We start from the raw sequence: 18,716 nt of genomic DNA on the forward strand, positions 1-18,716 counted from the left end.
GGCCCCAGCCCCAGCCTGCTGCTGGGCTGGGTCCCACCACAAGGAGTGATGCTGAGGGTTCACAGCCCAGCTCGGCCCTTACCTGGCTGTGCCGGGCCTCTCCGTACTTGCCATTGAGGTTGGTCCGATGGCAGTTCTTGTACCACCAGGCCCCCTTGTAGGACATGGCACAGTTGGTCACAGCCACGTCATTGTCTCTGTCCTTGGTGGAGAAGGGGCGGCCCTGATGGTAGGTGAGGGAGTCCCCTGCGGAAAGAGATGCTGTTAAGGGCGATGGACAAACATGCTTGCTCTTGGCTTGCATGCCTCAATGCCCAAGCCATCTGGTCTTTCACAAGGAAATTGGGGTGTTCTAGTATGTGTGTCAGCCTATCGGTCACCAGCTCCAACAGCTGAAGGCTGGCGGGGTGGTGTGGGAATGACGTTTACTGGAACTGCCCACAGTTGGTTCATCTGAGGGCCTCTGCTGTTGAGTTGGGATCAGTGCAGACCATAGCAAATCCTAGAGCCTATTTGGATTTGGTAGGTAATTTGGTAGTAATCTGAGTCTGGATCTGAATTTTGGTACTTTAGAAATGAACGAACCCCCCTGATTTCTTGCAGCCTGCATCTGCTGTGTAACTGCAGGACTTTGTCATCCTCCTTCCCTCCAGTTATACAAGGGGAACTTCTCCCAGAGGAGACCAAGCATTTGTCTCTTGAACCAAGATGTTTGGCTTATCTTTTTTCCTCTGGGTAAGGGGTGTTTTGGAAGGCATGTGATGTCTTTTTCTGCCCAAGCCACCTCCTTGCTATGGGGAGAGCAGCTCCTTTTGGGGGAGAGAAGAGCACTGCATGAGTGCAGCTGCAGAGCTGGAAGCCCAGAGGGCTATTAAATCCAGGACTATTTTTCTTCCCAAGCTGTGGGAAGAGCTTTAAGCGAGGTTGACCCACACAGGTGGGCTCATGGAGGCTTGCAGTCACTGGACACTTCTATCCCCGCCAGAGGGGCTGTAGCTGTACCTCTACTCCTCTTCTCAGGGAAGAGACCCCATGTTCTCCTCCCTTCACCCACCATTTTCTGGTGGGCAAAGCTGCTGTGTCAACTGAGCAAACAGGCGTGAGTGTCCTTGCGAAACTGGCTATGGTCTGGTCTGTGTGGGACAAACCCATGCAGAGGATTTCAGATTTTTCCATGGCTGTAGGGGAGGGTGAGAAACACACCCTGTGGCACAGCATCACTAGTGAGCTGAGGAGGCTGTTGAGTGAGGGGATACCTCTGACAATTGACCTGATAATCTGAACAGCAATGGCTCTGATATTTACTATCTGATCCCCGATGGAAAATTCCCTATGTCCTTAGTGTGATTTATCATCCTGGTTTACGTGATGAACTGCGGGAAGGCAGGAAGGACTATGGGTTTGCATCTTGCTGCTCCAGAAGAGCAAGCTCTGATGTTGGGATTCCCTCTACAGCTGCAGAGCCACTGGTGGCAGGATTTCCCTACTCCACGGGAGGGGCTGTACCAGAAGTGCCATTGTAGTCTCCTATTCGGAGCTTGTAGAGGCTCCTGGAGTCGCCGATGGAGAACTTGTCGTAGTAGGCGTACGCCGCGTCCTGACCATCCCTCATGTCTATTCGCAGCTCATAGCGCCCCTGGGATGTGATCTTGTGTATGTTGTCCAGGCCTGGAGAGACATGCAGCGAGATGTTGGTGAGATGTGGCACCTGGGTCTGCTCTGAGAGCAAACAAAAAAGCTCCAGGCAAATAAACTGCTTCTGGGAAGTGAGAGCAAGGAGAGGAGCCAGAGAGCAACTTCTGGTTAAGCCTTTCTCTCTTGAGGCACTGGTAGGGGCTGAGCTCTGTCCCCACTCAAGCTTCAGCTCCCTGTGACTATGGGAGGTGGGCTCAAGTCTCAGCTCTCTGCATGCTGCTGAAGCGGGGGGGAGCCCTGGTGCTGCTGGTGTTGCCCACCCACCTTGGGCTTCAGCTGAGGCATGAGACAGAGCGTGGCTATGCTGGAGGGCCGGCTTGTGTTCAGATCTTGGGGGAGAATGCTCCTTTTCAGAGCTGGGTCAGATCTCCTATTCCCCCCTTTCCTACTTTGGGTAACTCACTGGCTAAGGCTGGGAGAGATCTTTGAGATGTGGTCCTCCATCACAACCTCTCAACAAGGGAAAATCCTGGCTCTTGAAGAGCCCCATCATGACCCCTCCTCAGCTGCCACATGGAGCACCCAGGGCACCTTCACAGCGTGCTTTTTGGTCCCATGCCCATGTGTGCCTTCCCGACACAGCATCAGGGAACAAACAAGGGAAGGAAAAGGGTCTGGGGAGTGCAGGGGAGTGGTGAGAAGAGACAGCTGGGGCTGGGGAGGAAATTGTGCCAACACAGTGAGCTCAAACCTGACACTTAAATGAAGGTCTTACCCAGCCAAAACTCGTCCTCCAGGTTGCCGAAGCCGACGCGGTAATCTGCCCATTTCCGGAAGAAATCGGTCAGTCCGTTCTGCCGCCTCTGGAAAACCTGCAGCAGGGAAAAGCCGGAGGAAAGCCTGGTGAGAAGTGGGACGAGCTAGCTGGGCTTTGGGATATACACAGCCTGGGGCGTGCTCTGCCCTTTCACAGAGCCTTTCAGGAGAGAAAACTGCAATACCCAGCTGGGGCCTGTTAATTTCAGCCATGCAGTCAATTCGGGTGCAGACAGGTAAGCTAAAGACAAGCTAGAAGATTATGGCATATTAATGCCATAATGGGCCTAGGAGGGAAGATTCAGCTTCAAACTCCCTGCTGTACCCACGGCACAGTTTCTCTGGCTTTCTAGCACGTGATTTCTGTTTGGCCGGCTCCTCTGTGATACCCAAGGGGATACTCTGAAGCAGAGTGAAATTTCCCAGCTAAAAAAAACAAACACAAAACCACTGCAAGAACTCAGCGTTTGAGGAAGCACTTTTTTTTTTTTTTTTTTTTTTTTTTTGGCCTTGTTTTGACTGTACATCAAGGGGGGTTTTGGGTAATACATGTGAGCGAGTGTTTGACACGAATAACATCAAAGTGCCAGAGCATTGTTTACCTAGGTTGCCAGTCCATCTAAGTCAAGACAAGCAGTGATTGTGCAGTTCAACAGCAAAACAGGCATTTGCATCTGAAATGCTCCTGTGCAGACCCAATCTGGGTGATGCCTGACACCATCATATTGCAGGCTGTGTGAATCATTCCTTATGAAAGCTCCTAGACATTAATTTCATTTCTAAAACAATAAATCAGCTCAGCTTCACTCACAGATTTTGTTCTCTAAAAGCACTGCAAATGTGTCAAATAAATCAAGGGGCATTTCTCCAAGTGTAACTATTATTACTGGAGCGTGGGCCATTCCCCATGGTGTGTGAAACGAAGCGAGCAATATTAAGCTTGCTCTTGTTCCTGCGCGGCGTGGTGCTCGGCTTTGCTGGCAGGATGGGGCTTGGCTCCTTTGCGATGGGGACAGCGTGTACGGGGGCTGCAGGGAGTGGTTCTGTCACTGTTCCCATTGAGCTGCAGTCTCTGGGTTGATGCTGGGGCTGCTGTGCTGCTGGAGGTGCTGCCCGTTAGGAGAGCTGGGGGAGCAGCTAGGGTTTTGTCATGATGCAGGCAGTATAGGGCCACAGCACCTTCTTGTTCCTCTAGGAACAGCCTGTGTTCCCAGGAAAGACACTATTCAAGCAATCAACATCTGAGGGAGAAGGAAAACATCAAAGCCTGCCCTTGGTGCACTCGCTACTCACAATCCAGCCGCCCCCGTCTGTGGTCATGTCGCAGTACACCTGCACCCGCTGGCCGAGGTCCCCGTTGATGGAGATGGTGTAGACGCCACTCAGCGTGTCTCCGTTCATCAGGTGCTGGGCACAGTCCTGAGGGTTGGCAAAGATGCGGCCACCTGTAAAATTAAAAAAAATATATAAATCGGGCAGGGGAACAACCTTTCCGCGTGTCTTGGGCCCTGCTGGTTACAATCCAGGAAGGGTCTAACTTGGCTTCTGCCAAGTCCCATATTATTCTGCAAGGCGGTGGCCACTTTACATCCATCAGCATTGGAGAATGTAATGGAATAATCTCTGCACATATTAATTAATCTCCTGCACATCCTGTATTGGAAAGGTGTGCGGTAACATCATGGTGAGTGATGAGGCTCACTTCTTGGCCCATCTTTCTGCACTGTGTCTGAAACCCTGGGGTTTAAGCGTATTTGGACATTACTGGCGTATTTGGACAGCTGTGAAAATACCAAAACCTGTTTTTCTCTTAGGATTGCCAACTCTAAATAAGTTTTTATGATTTTACTGACTCCAGGGGAATGCTCCTGATCGATGTCCTTGTAAATGATGTCAGACTTGCACTGGGCTGATAGTCGCTTCAAAATTGAGTAGGAATTCATTCACGTGAGATGCTGGAGATTGACAGCATGAGCCCTGTGGCCATGTTCCAGGTGTCTTCCGTTGAAGACACATCTCATTTGGGGGACAGAGCTTAAGGGAGTCTCAACTGTGAGATCTCGGCAGCAATAGGAGGTCAGCTCTGTGTTCATTTTCTTTCTCATTTACTGTGAAAAGGGGACCTGCATCTTTTTTTTTTTTTTTTCTTCCATTGTCCAGATGACAGGGTACAGAGTAGGCAACGTGGATGTTGGCTTTCAAGAGCCTCTCGAGAGGAGACCTCAAGAGGGCGTGAGGGATGTGCTGTGTGCACCCATCCTGACTGCGTGACACCAGGACAAGGGTTCAGAACATCTGTTACTTCCCAAACCCCTGTGCCCTGAAGACCCAGAGGCGGTCGTTTTTTCCAAATATTGGAGATCCCCTATTTTTTTCCTGCCTCTGCAGTTTGTAGCACAAGGTCTGGTGAGACAGCGTTCACATTTTGTAGCATTCAGCAATGAAAACTGCTTCAAAGACATCCACTCTAGGCTCCCCTGAGCTCTGTGGAGATTACTTGTTTCTTAATTTATATTCATATCTTTAAGAGCCAAGCAGACCTTGAAAGGCATTTCAAACCACTATAAATTATAAATATTGTATCTGTTTCTTCCTTTTGTCCCATCTGTATACAACTCCCCAAGAACCTTATGCAAACATGAAACAAAGCGGCAGAGCTATTAATATGTCAGAGGGAATGGAGGAAACCTGGGATGTGTACTGTGAGCATAAGGAAGCAAAACATTTTAAATTAAGCCTTTTTTTTTTTTTTTTTCCCCTTTCATTTTCTTTTTCTCCTCAAACACAACTCCTCCTTTTCTATGGGGTAGATAGGGAGAAATTGGTTTCCTGCTAACGCCTACCTTAAGGCAAATTAAACCTCTCTTCAGATGCTGCATTAGCTGGCAATAATGTCTCTAATGCCATCAAGGTCCCAAATTTTTGTTTAATGGAAGCAGTGCTCTCATTGCCTGATGTGAGTGGGTTTCTGTTGATTTCTCTTTGCTAAGAAGCCATCCCTAAGAGGTTCTGTCCCTGACTCCAGAGCAGCCTCGAAGATTACAGACATTTTTCCGTCGCCTGCCTGAATTGCACTGGCTTTATGCGCCCACATAAGAGATGAGAAAAACAGGAGAGCCTCATCCATAGAAAAGAGTCTTGTCTTTTTTTTGTTGACGTAAATAGTTTCTATTATCTCTTGAAAGCAGGTGAGGGGACCTTTGCATGTAACGAGGATGGGGAAGTGTATTCACAGCAGATTCAAAGAAAACTCTCTTAATCGAACTGGCAGCACAGATGGGGGGAATTTTGGTGTAGGGGCATGGGCATCATCCTCTGGCTGCTCAGTGCTTTTGAAGCCCAGCAGAAATGCAATTGTATTCAGCCCTGAACAAAATGCACTCTGGCCATTAAGTGCATGGTTCTAATGTGAATAGTTGCAGAGGGTGGGGGCAACAGTGACATTTTCATCCAAGCTTTGTTCTTGCACGTGTGAGCACTGTGGTGGCTGTGAGTACCTATCACTTGATTTAGAAAGGAAACCATTCCCCTTGCCTTAGCAGATTGTGACTTCTCTCTAATTAGATGGGGGAGGAATAATGCAACCAGACAAAATCGGTGGGATCACAGTCCTGAAGGCATACAGGCTCTGCCTCCACTAGAGGTGGTAGAGATGCACCTCCTTGATATTCACACCAGGTCAGACCATGTCTACAGTGTGGGGAGACGAACCAGGTCTCTCCCAGCTCACTATAAGACTGTGGTGGCACATTTTGTCAACTTTAATGTTTTTCCCTCTAGTTACCTCTTTGAGGAGAGGCAAGGGCAAGGCAAAGGGCCTGGTGGAAATGGGAGAGTGGGTGCCCGGCAGCACCATGGGTCATGGAAACAAGTACACCTGTGGATCTGGTGAAATGATGCTTGAGGAGGAACAGCCCATAAGGGTGATGAGTGGTGTGAGCCTCACCTGTGGTGAAGGTAGTGGAGATGAAGCCACTCCGCATGGCGTTTTGGGCAGCTTGCAGGCGCACGGTGTACTCTGTGGTCTCAGAAAGCCCCTCCAGGCGGATCCATGTGTCCTCGGCATCCACAATCAGCTCCTGTACATGGGTCCCAGAAGGAGGTAGACACCAAGAGCAACAGATGAGAAAAACGATGGGGAGCCTAAAGAGCAAGCGAGGAGGGAAGGGAAGCTGCAGCCCTTGGTGCCTGGCTGAGGATGCTGCATGGCTGCTTATGACCCCTGGACTAAGTCAGCAGGAGGCCAGTGGATCACCTTTGGGATGGTGCAGGTAAGACAAAGCTAGCTGGTTCAGATGCAGGAGGTTTAAATGCTTGCATTCTGTGTGCTCTATTTACCAGCGGTGCTGGGACCTGCACATCCTCAATACTGGGCATGACTGATTGCCCAATCACTGTAAGGAGCAGAGCTGGCCAAGCTTGGATACCAGACAGTTTTGGCTCCATCAGATGTTGTCAGGTTAATTTTTCTGGTCACCAGCCAATGCCACACAGCGTTGTACTGAACCCCTTCTGCAAAGCTGTTGCCCTTTGGCTGCTGCAAGCCAGTCGTGCTGGCAAAGGAAGTAAGATAATTTGCAGTGACACACTTCTGCTAGTGTTTGTAGCAGTTCCTCCAGGCAGACAGGTATGGACACACTCATTAAGTAATCAAATATATTGTATTGCGGGATTAATTAGCTGTCTGTACCTATCTTAATCTTTGCAAGAAGGGCAAACCACTTTGTTAACATCTCTGTTTGCTGGATATTTTTTTCCTGCCTCATCTTGCTTCACAATTGTCTTTCACAAGCTGTGAATTTTGTCTGTTCCTTCAGACTTCCCAGCTATACCCTCTTTGTCCAGACTTGCCTGTGTGTGCAGAGACTTTGCCCTAGGCAATCATTTTCAGCTTTCTCTGATAGTTTATCTAAAGTAAGTTTTGCTCCTGAAGAGTGTAGTATGCCCTTCTGGTCTCCCTGGCCTGGAGAGCATCTTTTTTTTTGCTTTGTTGGGTTTCCCCTGCTCGCTTCTCCATGATCTCGGTGTCCCCCGCCTTACAGAGCCCCTCTCTCCAGGAGGACTCACCTTGCGGCTGCCGTCGGTCGATCTGTAAGTCATGATGTAGTTCTCGATCTCTCCCACGGGAGGCAACCAGGAGAGGAGGGCACTCCGCCGAGTGACTTCGCTTGCAGTCAAGTTGCTCGGAGGATCCAAAACTGCAAGGGTGGATGGGCACGCAGGGAAGTACAGGTCCTCACACACTTCCCCCCCTCCCAGCCTGCTCAAACCTGCTCCCCATCCCAGTGGGTTGGGATTCGACCCCCCCCCCCCAACCGCGTGCTACAGCCCAAAGTCCATCCTTGCCCTCAGTTTCCAGCCCTGATCACCCATCCCCTGCAGAGCTCTGCAAACCTCTAAACGCCCTCTGCATGCTCTCTGAAGTGGAGTGTCTCTGAAATGCATGCGATACTGGGTCTATCAAGCTCCTTGGAAACTAAAAAGGTTGGAGACTATGGCCTTGGGAAAGAAGGAGACCAAGTCAAGGGTCTTCTCAGGAAACTACATCCAGGGGAAATCAAAGAAAGAGGTGGATGGATGTTGAAAGAGTGAAACTGAAGATTAATGTTTCCAGTGGTGAAATTCCTGTTCTTGTGTTGTGTCCACACCAGCCCTTGGGTGTCCTTTTGGCACATGGCTACATTATTTGTAATGAGAGTTTAGGCTCAGACTTTTTGGCCTCTTTTCCTGCGGTGGGCGAATGGCTGGGGGCATACAACAGGGCACGTGTCTGTACGTACGAGTTGTGAAGTTGGTGCTGATGGTCTGGCTGGTGAGGGGCCCATTGGTGGCGTACATAACGACCGTGTAGGTGGTGCTGGGCAGAAGGTTGGTCAGCTGGTACTCCTGGTTGGTCCCATCCACAAGAATTGTTTCTCCTGCAACTGTAAGCCAGAAGAGGTGAGTTAGGATAGGAGCTCCTCTGAAATACAGCTGAGAGCATGACCTCACGGTCAAAAAACCTTATATTGCTGAAATACCGTGTTCAGGAGCTGAGCAGCAGGGGTGGTACTCAGTCTGAAGGATGGTCTTATTTTGCCACAGTGCATATATTTGCCCGCTGCTTTCTTTCCCTTCTATAGCAGGACTCATGGGCTTGCCACATGTTGGGTTTGCGTGGGATGGGAGATGTGTGGGGACTTGCTTGCCCCTGGGCTGCCAGCGGGCCAGTTAGTGAAGTGGGAGAATCCCAGTCCCCATGTGGACTGCCATGCAATGGGGCTGGATGGTGGGCAGTGGAGATACATAGGACCCCTGCAGGATGAGCTGGTGCCCGGGGATGGGGAAAGTCCCACCACCCACCAGCAGATGCGTTCCCAAAGGAGGGACTCCTTCCTGTGGGGGACGACCACCAAGCTCCCAGGATTAGGGTGGGGGAGAAGTGGAGGTGAGCTGAAATGGAGCCCCAGCAAAGCTTGCAGCAGAGGGTTGTGGGGTCTAATCGCACCTGCGTGGCGGGTGAGGACAAGGACGTAGCTCTCCACGTCCATCAGCGGCGGGTTCCACTGCAGCAGTGCCTCCGTGGGGGTGATATTGGTGGCCGTGACACCCAAGGGGGCATCCATGGCTGCAGAGGGAATGGATTTGGACAGTCAGGTGCATGAAGAGACTGGACTGCAAACTGGAAGGGCTTCTTGTGGGCCTGCCTCGATGCCCAGGCACACATGCATGCCTGTAGAAGAGTTATTGCTGCCCTAGCTGGAGAGCAAAGCTTGCACTGCTTTGCTACTTGGCGTTGTCTTCCACTGTTTTCTTGATGCATGGTATGGGAAGTTAGGTTTTTTGTTTTGTTTTGTTTTAGGTTTTGAGGAGTCTGCAGATAGCAGAGTGTTTTATTCTTGTAATAGATGCTGTTTGTGTTAGGGCTTTGACACATCTTTCCCCAGGGATTATTTCTGGAAGCCTGTACTTCCTTTAGGAAAGGTTCTTATGGGTGTCCAACATCACTTCTCTGGCCTGGTACTCAGATTTATTACTCCCTCCATGACAATCCATGTATATATGGGAAAAAGTTTCCTTAGACATACTTTGAAAGTCCGCAGTGGGCCCTTGTGAGCCCCACTCATCATGAGTGAGAACCATTAGGTTCACCCCACTCTCACCTGTCTGATTGCCAGCACAAGCAGGGGCCAGAGCTGGCACAGTTTGATCACTGCCTGTCCCCTAGGAGCCCTGTCCCACCTGTGTACGTGGTGATGGAGGCCACTTCACTTTCCTCTCGGCCCCGCACGCTTTTCACCCCAATCTCGTACTTTGTGGCAGGCTGCAGGCGGTGGAGGCTGTACTCGGTGGCATCACTAGCGATGGCAGCGCTGTCTGTCCTCCCTGCAGGGACAGAGCCAAGAGCATTGGTGACACGGCTGGTCCCTGTGTCCCGTGGGGAGGAGAGGGCAATGCCACAAACCCCCTCCGGGGCTGACAGTGGGGGCAACTGGGTTCTGTGCCTGCAGGTGGATGCCCCTGTGCTGGCTTGACCTTTTCAGCATCATAGACAAAAACTGAGGCTCAGGGGTTGGAGGTGAGCTGGGGGAGGCTGGTGGAGGAGGTGGGATCTGGGGAGCTGTGCTGATTGTGGCTGGGGTCATGCAGTGGTATGGGACTGGCCTCTGCCCCTGATCCCATCCCCAGCAGCTGCTTTTGCACCACCTTCTCCAAAAGAAAAGGAAAAGCAAAATGGGCTGCAGCTATTTGGACACTTCTAAAGCCCTTTCCTTAGCTTACGTCCAGGGCCACATGCACCCTGGGGTACAGCACTGCCAAGAGGGAAACTCCACGACGTCCCACCCATTACCTTCATTGGCACGGTAGGATATTCTGTAGTGGTCAAAAGCAGCGACAGGAGGGCTCCAGTAGACGATCATGGAGTCCTGGGTGATGTTGCCCACCCTAAGGTCCTTCGGTGCATCCATCCCTGGTGAGATGGAGCAGAAAGCAAAGCTGTGGGAGGCAGGTCCACTCCACGTCCCCTCGCCCTCCCTCCCGGGAGGGTCCCGTGCCCGGCGGGTACCTGTCGTGATGGAGCCCACGACGGGCTCGGAGCTGACCGCGCCATGGACGGCCACCAGCGACACCAGGTACTCGGTGGACGGCCGCAAGCCTGTCAGGCTGGCATGCTTGAGGGTGCCATCGAGCACCAGCCGCTGCGCCGCCTCCTCATCCCGGGGGCTGTAGGTGAGGACCAGGTGGTCTGCTGGTGGGGACGGGTCACTCCACGTGATGTTCACGCTGGAGGATGTCAGCTGGGAGAAGTGCAGCTGCGTGATGGGCCGGACCCCTGCAAACCGGAGAGGGGAGGGTCAGCCCACGCTGTCTGCAGTTCCCAGCCTCCAGGTTGTACCTAGTGCTGTGCACCAGTCCTCGCCTGGCAGATAGCAAGCAGAGGTGGCAAAGCCCTGGGTCTGGGTGATCTGGTGGGCTGAAACTGGGATCCAGAGGCAGAACTGGGAGGAGGAAATTATGTTTTGCTCAGCTCTGCCTGCAAACATGCTCCATCCCAGCTCTGTGTGATGGGTGGTGGAGCCATCCTGCTATACCTGCTGTAAGCTGTCTGGGCTTCTCAAAATTTTTTTTTTTTTTTTTTTTTTTTTCCTCCTAGAGGTGCTTTTGAGGCTCCTCAAGGCCTGTTTTCTCCTCCTTATGGACACATGGGCCACTCTGACCACAGAGGACAGCAGGGGCTGGCAGTTCCCCCAACCCCACATCCTTGTTATGGGAGCCTCCAGCCAAGCAAGCATGGTCAGTGCCAGCATCTGAGGGGACAGGACCCCTGCACTGGCAGGGCCATCACCCTTCTCAGGTCCATGGACATGCTCTCGTGTGGATGGATTGCCTCCAGCTCTCATGCCTGTCACCATCTCATGCGTTTTGGTGCCAGGGACGTGTAGACTGGTAGCAAAGCCAGCCCTGTGCTTGGCCTCTGCTCTGCTTCTTTTTCTTTACCTGTGAAAGCATCCACGGTGGCCTCCAGGCTCTGCTGACGTCCCCTCTCAGCGATGATGGTGATCGTGTACTCTGTCCCGGGCTCCAGCTCCGAGAGGGTGAGCTGTGACTTTTCTGGGGACACTGTCACTTCAGAGGCCATCCCTGAGGCAGGGGTGAAGGTGACTCGGTAGTGGTCGATGGGACCCATGGCTTTGGTCCAGGCCAGTGAGATGGATGTCTCCGTGGAGGCCGTCACCAGGAGGTCACGGGGGCTGTCAAGCTCTGTGGGTTGGGTGTTGCAAATGCTTGTCCCCACGCACGGGTTGTCCCATGGGGGATGTGGGAGCTGGTGGTGGTGGGGCATAGGATCAGGCTGTGCTGAATGGGGCCAAACTCACCGGTTCTGGCGTTCATGGTCGCTGGCACGCTCTGCTGGCTATCCATCACGGCCGTAATCCCAATGCCATACTCTGTCCCCGGCACCAGGTCTGCCAGTGGGTGGAAAGGACACAAAGGTGCATGAGAGCAGCACCTGGATGGGTGGTCCTGGGGTGTGAGCCCTCCATCCCACGGCTGGGGACTGGGGGGCCCTACTGTTTGTCCCCAGGATGACCAGCTGTCCCACAGCTCAGCAGCTCCTCCGGGTGTTGTAGGAGAGCTGAGCATTTTTTAAAAGCCCCCAGATGCCTTTGGATAGGGAAATGGGATTAGTCTAGCTCAGAAATAACCAATTTATTAAAGCTGTTACTGAGGTCTGCGGTAATTGCTGGCATCAAGACAGAAACTGTGTGAGAGAGAGAGGGAGTGAGCTGAGATGGGAATGATAAAGTAGCTGTATTTGTTTCTGTAGTGATTCAACATCAAATATTGTCACAGGGTTGGTGTCTCAAAAAGAAATACATTATGCAGAGTAAATGAAACACACATTAATTAGTAAAGGCACAGTCTAGCTGGGAGCCGACTCAGGCATGTTGCTTGTGGTGGACGTATCCTGTGGTTCTCTCGCAGGGAATGGGAATCAAGCTAATCAAGATAATTTCCTCTACACCTGTTGCTGGTGGCTGCTTTATCTCTGTGGGACATCTCCTGTGTCTGTCTATCTCCCCTGCTTGGCATTTGGCAGCTACATTTATCTCCTCCCAATGGTGTATTGATCTTTCCCACTGGGTTAGAGAAAGCCATAAGCCTTCCAGCCCTACCTCTTCTCTCCCAGCAATTTTGGATAGGGAAAAATCACCAATATTTCTGACAGCTGTGCCAATTCACATCTCTGGAAAGAGACTTATGGGGCAGATCAAGGCTTGCTGGGTTTTAAAATTTTTGATAAGCTCTGCACAGCACCATTCCTCATCACTTTTCCTGGGGACAAAAGAAGGCTTTTATTCTGTGGATCCCACCAGGTCCTCAGCAGCTGGAAATCCACCTCAACAGGCTGCACCAGGGGTAAGGAAACCCTAGAGGAAGGGGCTGCCACGTGCTTGAAGCTACGTGAAGCTACGGAGAGGCTGTCTTCAGCTCTCCTGCCAGCTGCAGTGGTTGTCTTCTCTTCCTCTCCATCTCATCTAGCAAGGCAGCCCATGACCTAGAGAACACGGGACCAGATCCCCCATCCCTTAGACTTGGTGCTGCCATGACTGCATGTTTGCATTTGACTTTTCCACTGAATGTACTTGTTCCTGTAGACACAAATGACAGAGGTGTTTGAACCTGAGATAATGTGGAAGAACCTGGTTCCATGCTATACTGAAGATCTAGATGAGTGTCAAGCTTAATGAATGATTTTTTTTTTTTTTTTTTAATATAGAAGCAATTTTTTCCCTCTAAAATGCCACTAGAGCTGCAAATCTGGCAGACAACCAGTTGTAGCTGAGAAAGGAAAATAGGTCTTGGATGGTTCTTCATGGTGCTCTTGCAAAGGGTGTTTGGGATGTCCCTGGTGAGGCTGGCAGTGGGAGGTAGTGGCGTTTGCTGAGCACAGTGACACCTGCATGCTAGCCTGGACCATGCAGTTCTGGGGGTACTTGCTCAGAAATGGCATCCCTGGGTTTGGGTTTGCTTTGTGCGGATTTGGAAAAAAGCAAAGAACTCAATTATGGGGTATCAGTGTCCCAGCAAGGGTGTGGGGAATAATATTTTTCTCTAGATCAATCTAAAACACCTTTCTCTTTCCATTTCTCACTCTGCTTTTTGTCAGCTCTGTTTGGGACCCTGGGGCAGCTTCACCGAGGTTCACCACTGTCCTCCTAGCTGAGCATCACCCCAACCCGTGGAAGGAAAATAGAGGTCTGTCCTGAGGAAAACCTTCTCTCCAGTAAGTAGAAACCCCAAATCAGCCTCAAGTCTGTGCCAGGGCCAGGGCAAGCACACAGTAGTGCTGGTCTGGGCTCTCCCTTGCCCTAACTGCTTGTGAGGAGGATGAGTATGATGCGTGGGTGGGGGCATACCTGTGAGGGTGGCCCGGGTGGTGGGGCCAGTGTCCCGTGGCACCAGAACCTCATGGTAGTGCTCTCCAGCTAGGGTGCTGTAGACCACCCTGTAGCTGTGTGCCTCCGCCTCGCTGTTGTCCCAGGCGAGCTCAAGGCTGGCGGGTGTCCGTGAGCCCACCCGCAGGTTCTTGGGGGCATCAATCTCTGCGTGACACAAGGGAGAGAGGCACAGTCTCACCACCAGGCTCTGGGAGCCATGGCGAGGGGACCCAGGTGGCACATCCCCATGGCTGGGGGGCATCTGCTGTCACCTCCTACTCAGCACAGACCTGGGGGTGCCACTCGTGAGTTCACTGGGACCAAAGCTATAAAGCCACCAAACATTGGCCTGAACTCCTAGAAAACCTCGAACATCTTTGCAGACTTGTTTGTGCTCAGACACTGTCCAGGCTGACCAAGTGGTTTATTAGTGCTGCCGAGGCTGTGTGCCTGGATTTGCACGGTAATCCCTCCTGCGAGCAATGGGTTTGGGCAGGGCAGGGTCTGGTGGCTGCTGAGTGTTGCTGTGAGCAGGGCATTAACACCTGCTCTGGGTCTGGCCTCAGGAGGGTTTTTTTATGCTGTCATTTAGAAATAAAGCGAGGAAGGCCAACTCAGTGAAGCAATCGCAAAGAACATCTCATCCTAAGTACATACCTACACAGATATATACACACACAACTCACACACTGCGGTTATTGTAATAGGAGCCTAGTATCCACCAGTGATGTACATGACAAGTAATTTATATGCCATAAAAGAGCACTGATTTATGCTCTCTACCTCTTCCTTTATGGCATGGTAAATTAAACCTGTTAGCTATCTGCAGGCTCAACATTAATTAAGGTTTTACTGACCAGTTCGGCTATTCATATACGATATAAAATAAGATAACTATGTTTTTGACTGGGCTGCTTCCAGCTGCTTGATTGCCAATTTTTCAGGCAATGCCTTGGCTCTCAATGCTGAGCGGGTACAGGAGCATTGTCTTAAATTGAGACCTCCCTGGTGCACACTGATCTGTGGGTGGTATTAGGGAAGTAAATTGCTGTGTTTGTGGGGGTTGTTTAGTTTGGAGAATGGGAGGCTGAGGGGAGTCCCCATCGCTATCTGCAACTCCCTGACAGGAGGCTGCAACAAGGAGGGGATTGGTCTCTTTTCTCAGGTGACAAGCAATGGGACATAAGGAAAAGGCCTCAAGTTGTGCCAGGGGAGGTTAGACTGGCCATTAGGGAAAATTTCTTCACAGGGAGGGTCAAGCACGGTAGTGTGCTGCCCGGGGAAGTGAGGGATTCCCCATCCCTGGAGGTATTTGAGAGACATGAAGATGTGGCACTGAGGGACATGGGTTAGTGATGGGACTCGGTAGGTCAGTTTGATGGCTGGACTTGGTGATCTAGAAGGTCTTTTCCAACCTAGATGACCCCATGATGTTATGATTCCATTTGTTCTGTAATGGGATGCAAGACACCTTCCTCCAGGTGTCTTCTCTTGGACCTGCACCCTAACCATCCCACTGCTTCCTCCCAAGCAGCAGCCCAAACCCTGAGCTCATTCATGCTGGGGAGAAAAATCCATGCTGCTAAAGCATGGACGCGTGCAGTGAGCCTTCAGGGGGGGCTGGCACTGCCCCCACTCCCCCCACCCACCCACCCACATGCCCGCCATATGCTTTGGCCTCAATCCCCCGGCCAGCTCCTCCGGCTACCTGTGGTGAACTGGGCGAGGGCCGGCCGGCTCTCGTTGGCACCCCGGAGGGCGCTGACGGCGAGGTGGTAGCGGGCACCGGGGCGCAGGGCCTGCAGGGAGTACTGGCTGAGGGGGGGCTGCAGGCGGAAGGTGGTCCTCCCGCCCTCCCCGTCCGCCAGCCCGTACTTCAGCAGGATGGCGTCCACCCGGGCACGCGGGGGCGTCCACTCCACGAAGGCCACCGTGTCGGAGACGTCCCGCACCAGGATCTGCGTCGGGCCGTCGATGACTGCGGAGGGTTGGGGGGAAAGGGGTGGTGGTTATTTGGGGAGGGTGAGGTAGGGAGTGCAGCAGATACGGGAATTCAACCTGACCTTCAGAGTGGCGTGGATTAAAGGTCACGTGGGCGAGGGACTTGACCCCTCCAACTCCAGGTGCTCAGGAGCCTGGTCCTGGTGGGTTCCCAGTCCCTTATTCCAGTCTCCTGGCTCTTTCTCAAACCCTCTGCACTTCCCCCTTATCTCCTCCTCAGCTTTGAACACCAGAGCAGGACCCAGTAGCTCTCCGGTCAATGCCCATTACAGATATAATGAAACTTCTGCCCTTCTCTCAAGCTGGGTGTTGGCAACAATTCCTCTTGGGCTTTTTTTCAGGAGGCATTGCCTGGGATAAAACCTCCTACATTTAGCTGTGGTCCATTTTCTTTGCTCCTAGATAACTGCTCAGACTCAGCAACGCATTGAAAAACATAGTTTTCCTTTGTGCCAGGCTCTTCAAGCCATTCAAACTGCTCTTATCGATGATCTCCTTCCACTCAATTTACTCTTTTCCTAGCCCTTCTGTCATTGAGAAAATTTATCAGCAATGATGTTATGTCTGTTATGCCTTTTGAAAAGCGTTGACAGTGTGTTAAATAACATGGGGCCAAGGACTGATCCAACCATCAAGAGCTGAGGAACGCCTCTAGAAATGTTCCTGCTTCAGTGCCAACTCCCGCTTTGTAGCTAAGCTGAGGGATCAGCTCCTGGAGCTGTCAATGTGTCGGTGCTGGGGGGAGAGAAGAAAATGCCACTGGTGGGTCCTTGTAACCAGCTGGGAGTGGGGCTATGGTGGGTGTCCACCACCGAACCTGCTCACATAAAGGGGATTTAGCTAAAGCATTCATACAGGAGAGAGACTAAGACTGTTTTGGACATTTTTATCTCTTTTGCGGAGAATCAAGCTCTTTCTCCTCCTGGACCCGCCAGTGCTTATCCCAGGGCCCAGGTGAGGGATGTTTTGAGTCCTGTGGGACCATCAGCATCTAACTGCTGCATGGATGGATGCTCCTGTGCCGTGGCACTGCTAACGCACTGGCAACCTGTTTGATCACTGCTGTGACCAGAAGGTGGGGAAAAAGGCACGCTGAACTATCTTATAGTTCAGACTGTACTGCATATGAATATGGCCAAGGTACTGTACGTATCAGAAATGTCACTACATAATAAAGGTGTGCTGAATCCTGTACCCCTGGGTGGGAAAGTGCTGGGGGAGATGTGCATGGGCAGGGGTGAGCAGGATGCAGTGGTGCTGGAGAACATCGAGTGCTGCTTGGTCCCAGCACAAGGTGCTGAGGCAGAACAAGGGTGGTGGGGGCAACACTGTGGGAGCACTGCAGAGGAAGGCAGGCCAGCGTAAGGACCCCTTCATGGAGAGAACCAGGAGCCCACTGGCCCAGCTGCGCTCCCCCTCACTAAGGTCAACCACTGAGTTTGATGTACCAGCCTCTCTATTTCTTTCCCCTGCCTTCCTAGGGAATGGGAAAGGTTTCGGCTCGACCAGGAGATGTCTCTGTTAAGCCGTGTCAAGCAGAGCAGGACTGTGCTGAGAAAGCCCAGATCTTCAGCAAGCCAGGGGCTGCTGCTGGTGAGGGAACCCTCCCTTCAATCCACACCACCTCTGCCTCCCCAAAACCTCAAATTTAGCAGCCCGGAGAGAACAGCACCTTGTTACAATCCTCTGGGAGCTATCAAAATGCTGTTTCCATTTGCAACAGCTTGGACAGAGGTAGAGGTTTGCCTGGCTGCCAAGGCGGGCTGCAGCAGCTCTGGCCTGGAAAGCACCTTTTCCCTGCACTCTGCCCATTGCCATGTCCTCCTTGGCACGGAGGAGACCTTATTCTTCATCAAGCTGTTTCTGGCTCCCTGCCCCAGTGCCTAATTTGCCTGAATGGGTGGGAGTAGAGGGTGTTTAGTAGCATGAAAGCAGGTGGGAGTTTTAATCTGCTACAGATGAGTAGGCAGTGCAATTACAGAGACGGTTCTTGGGGGTGTCCCGCCTCCAAAATGTGGCTCAGGTGAGATAAGCAGAGAAGAGGAATTATTCTGTTTCTCCAACTATATTAATACAAGCTGACCAGAGCCATGGCTCCCAACCCCATTAACCTTACCACTCTTTTTGTGCTCTCAGCAATTTGAAGGGAGAGGGTCAAAAAGTCTATTGCTGTGATGCACTTCTAGCTTGGGCACTTGGGTTGTGCTAGGCATCCAAATTCAGGATGTTGGATTGAAGAAAACCAATTTTGTGTGCCTGATGCCCCAAATATCTGGCTTGGACAGCTTTTTGGCCCTGTTTTTTTTTTTTTTTTTTTTTTTTTTTTTTTTTTTTTTTTTGAGCTGGTTTTGCTACAGGAGGGCTGCAAGTTCCCCGATACAGTGTATGGCAGAGTGGCTACTGGTGCTGGTTGGCTATACCCTGATTGCCAAATATCATTAGATCCAAATATCCTCAAATATCATTAGAGAGGCCACTTGGTGAGACAGTCAAAACCCTCATTTTGAGCCAAGTGGGAACCCAAACTCATGTATTTTCAGATTACAAAATATCCCTGCAGAAGACATCACTATCTTTATCCATGTTGGGCTGCAGGGATGCTCTTGCTTCTGGGACCTTATTTTGGGGATGAAACATGGGATGCTGCAGTCCTTGGCCACATGCTGCCTGGGGCTGGGCTCACTCACGGGTGGAGACGCTGTCGGAGGCAGGGGGGCTCCTGGCTTGGTCCTTGAGGGCCACCACGGTGACGGTGTACTCCTCACCCGGCTTCAGCCCTGTCTGGTTGAAGGTGGTGACGGTGCTGGGGAGCTGGGCGATCACACCGCCCTCGTTGTT

The 18,716-nt window shown here is 51.7% G+C and overlaps 1 protein-coding gene across 1 annotated transcript in view; it reads right to left on the bottom strand.

Annotated features, from left to right (window-relative positions):
* Positions 1-18,716, bottom strand: part of TNR (tenascin R) — a 58,617-nt gene that overhangs the window by 4,901 nt on the left and 35,000 nt on the right. The window contains exons 6-21 of the mRNA XM_032191906.1: positions 18,566-18,716; positions 15,586-15,855; positions 13,857-14,042; positions 11,811-11,900; positions 11,431-11,694; positions 10,499-10,765; positions 10,283-10,402; positions 9,673-9,816; positions 8,939-9,058; positions 8,232-8,375; positions 7,519-7,649; positions 6,398-6,530; positions 3,745-3,896; positions 2,411-2,507; positions 1,507-1,668; positions 83-246 (exon numbers count right to left, since the gene is read on the bottom strand). Of these exons, the coding sequence (XP_032047797.1) occupies positions 83-246; positions 1,507-1,668; positions 2,411-2,507; positions 3,745-3,896; positions 6,398-6,530; positions 7,519-7,649; positions 8,232-8,375; positions 8,939-9,058; positions 9,673-9,816; positions 10,283-10,402; positions 10,499-10,765; positions 11,431-11,694; positions 11,811-11,900; positions 13,857-14,042; positions 15,586-15,855; positions 18,566-18,716 (2,595 nt within the window). The remainder of the gene's footprint in view (positions 1-82; positions 247-1,506; positions 1,669-2,410; positions 2,508-3,744; positions 3,897-6,397; positions 6,531-7,518; positions 7,650-8,231; positions 8,376-8,938; positions 9,059-9,672; positions 9,817-10,282; positions 10,403-10,498; positions 10,766-11,430; positions 11,695-11,810; positions 11,901-13,856; positions 14,043-15,585; positions 15,856-18,565) is intronic.

This window comes from Aythya fuligula, chromosome 8 (assembly GCF_009819795.1).
Source record: "Aythya fuligula isolate bAytFul2 chromosome 8, bAytFul2.pri, whole genome shotgun sequence".
Classification (NCBI taxonomy): domain Eukaryota; kingdom Metazoa; phylum Chordata; class Aves; order Anseriformes; family Anatidae; genus Aythya; species Aythya fuligula.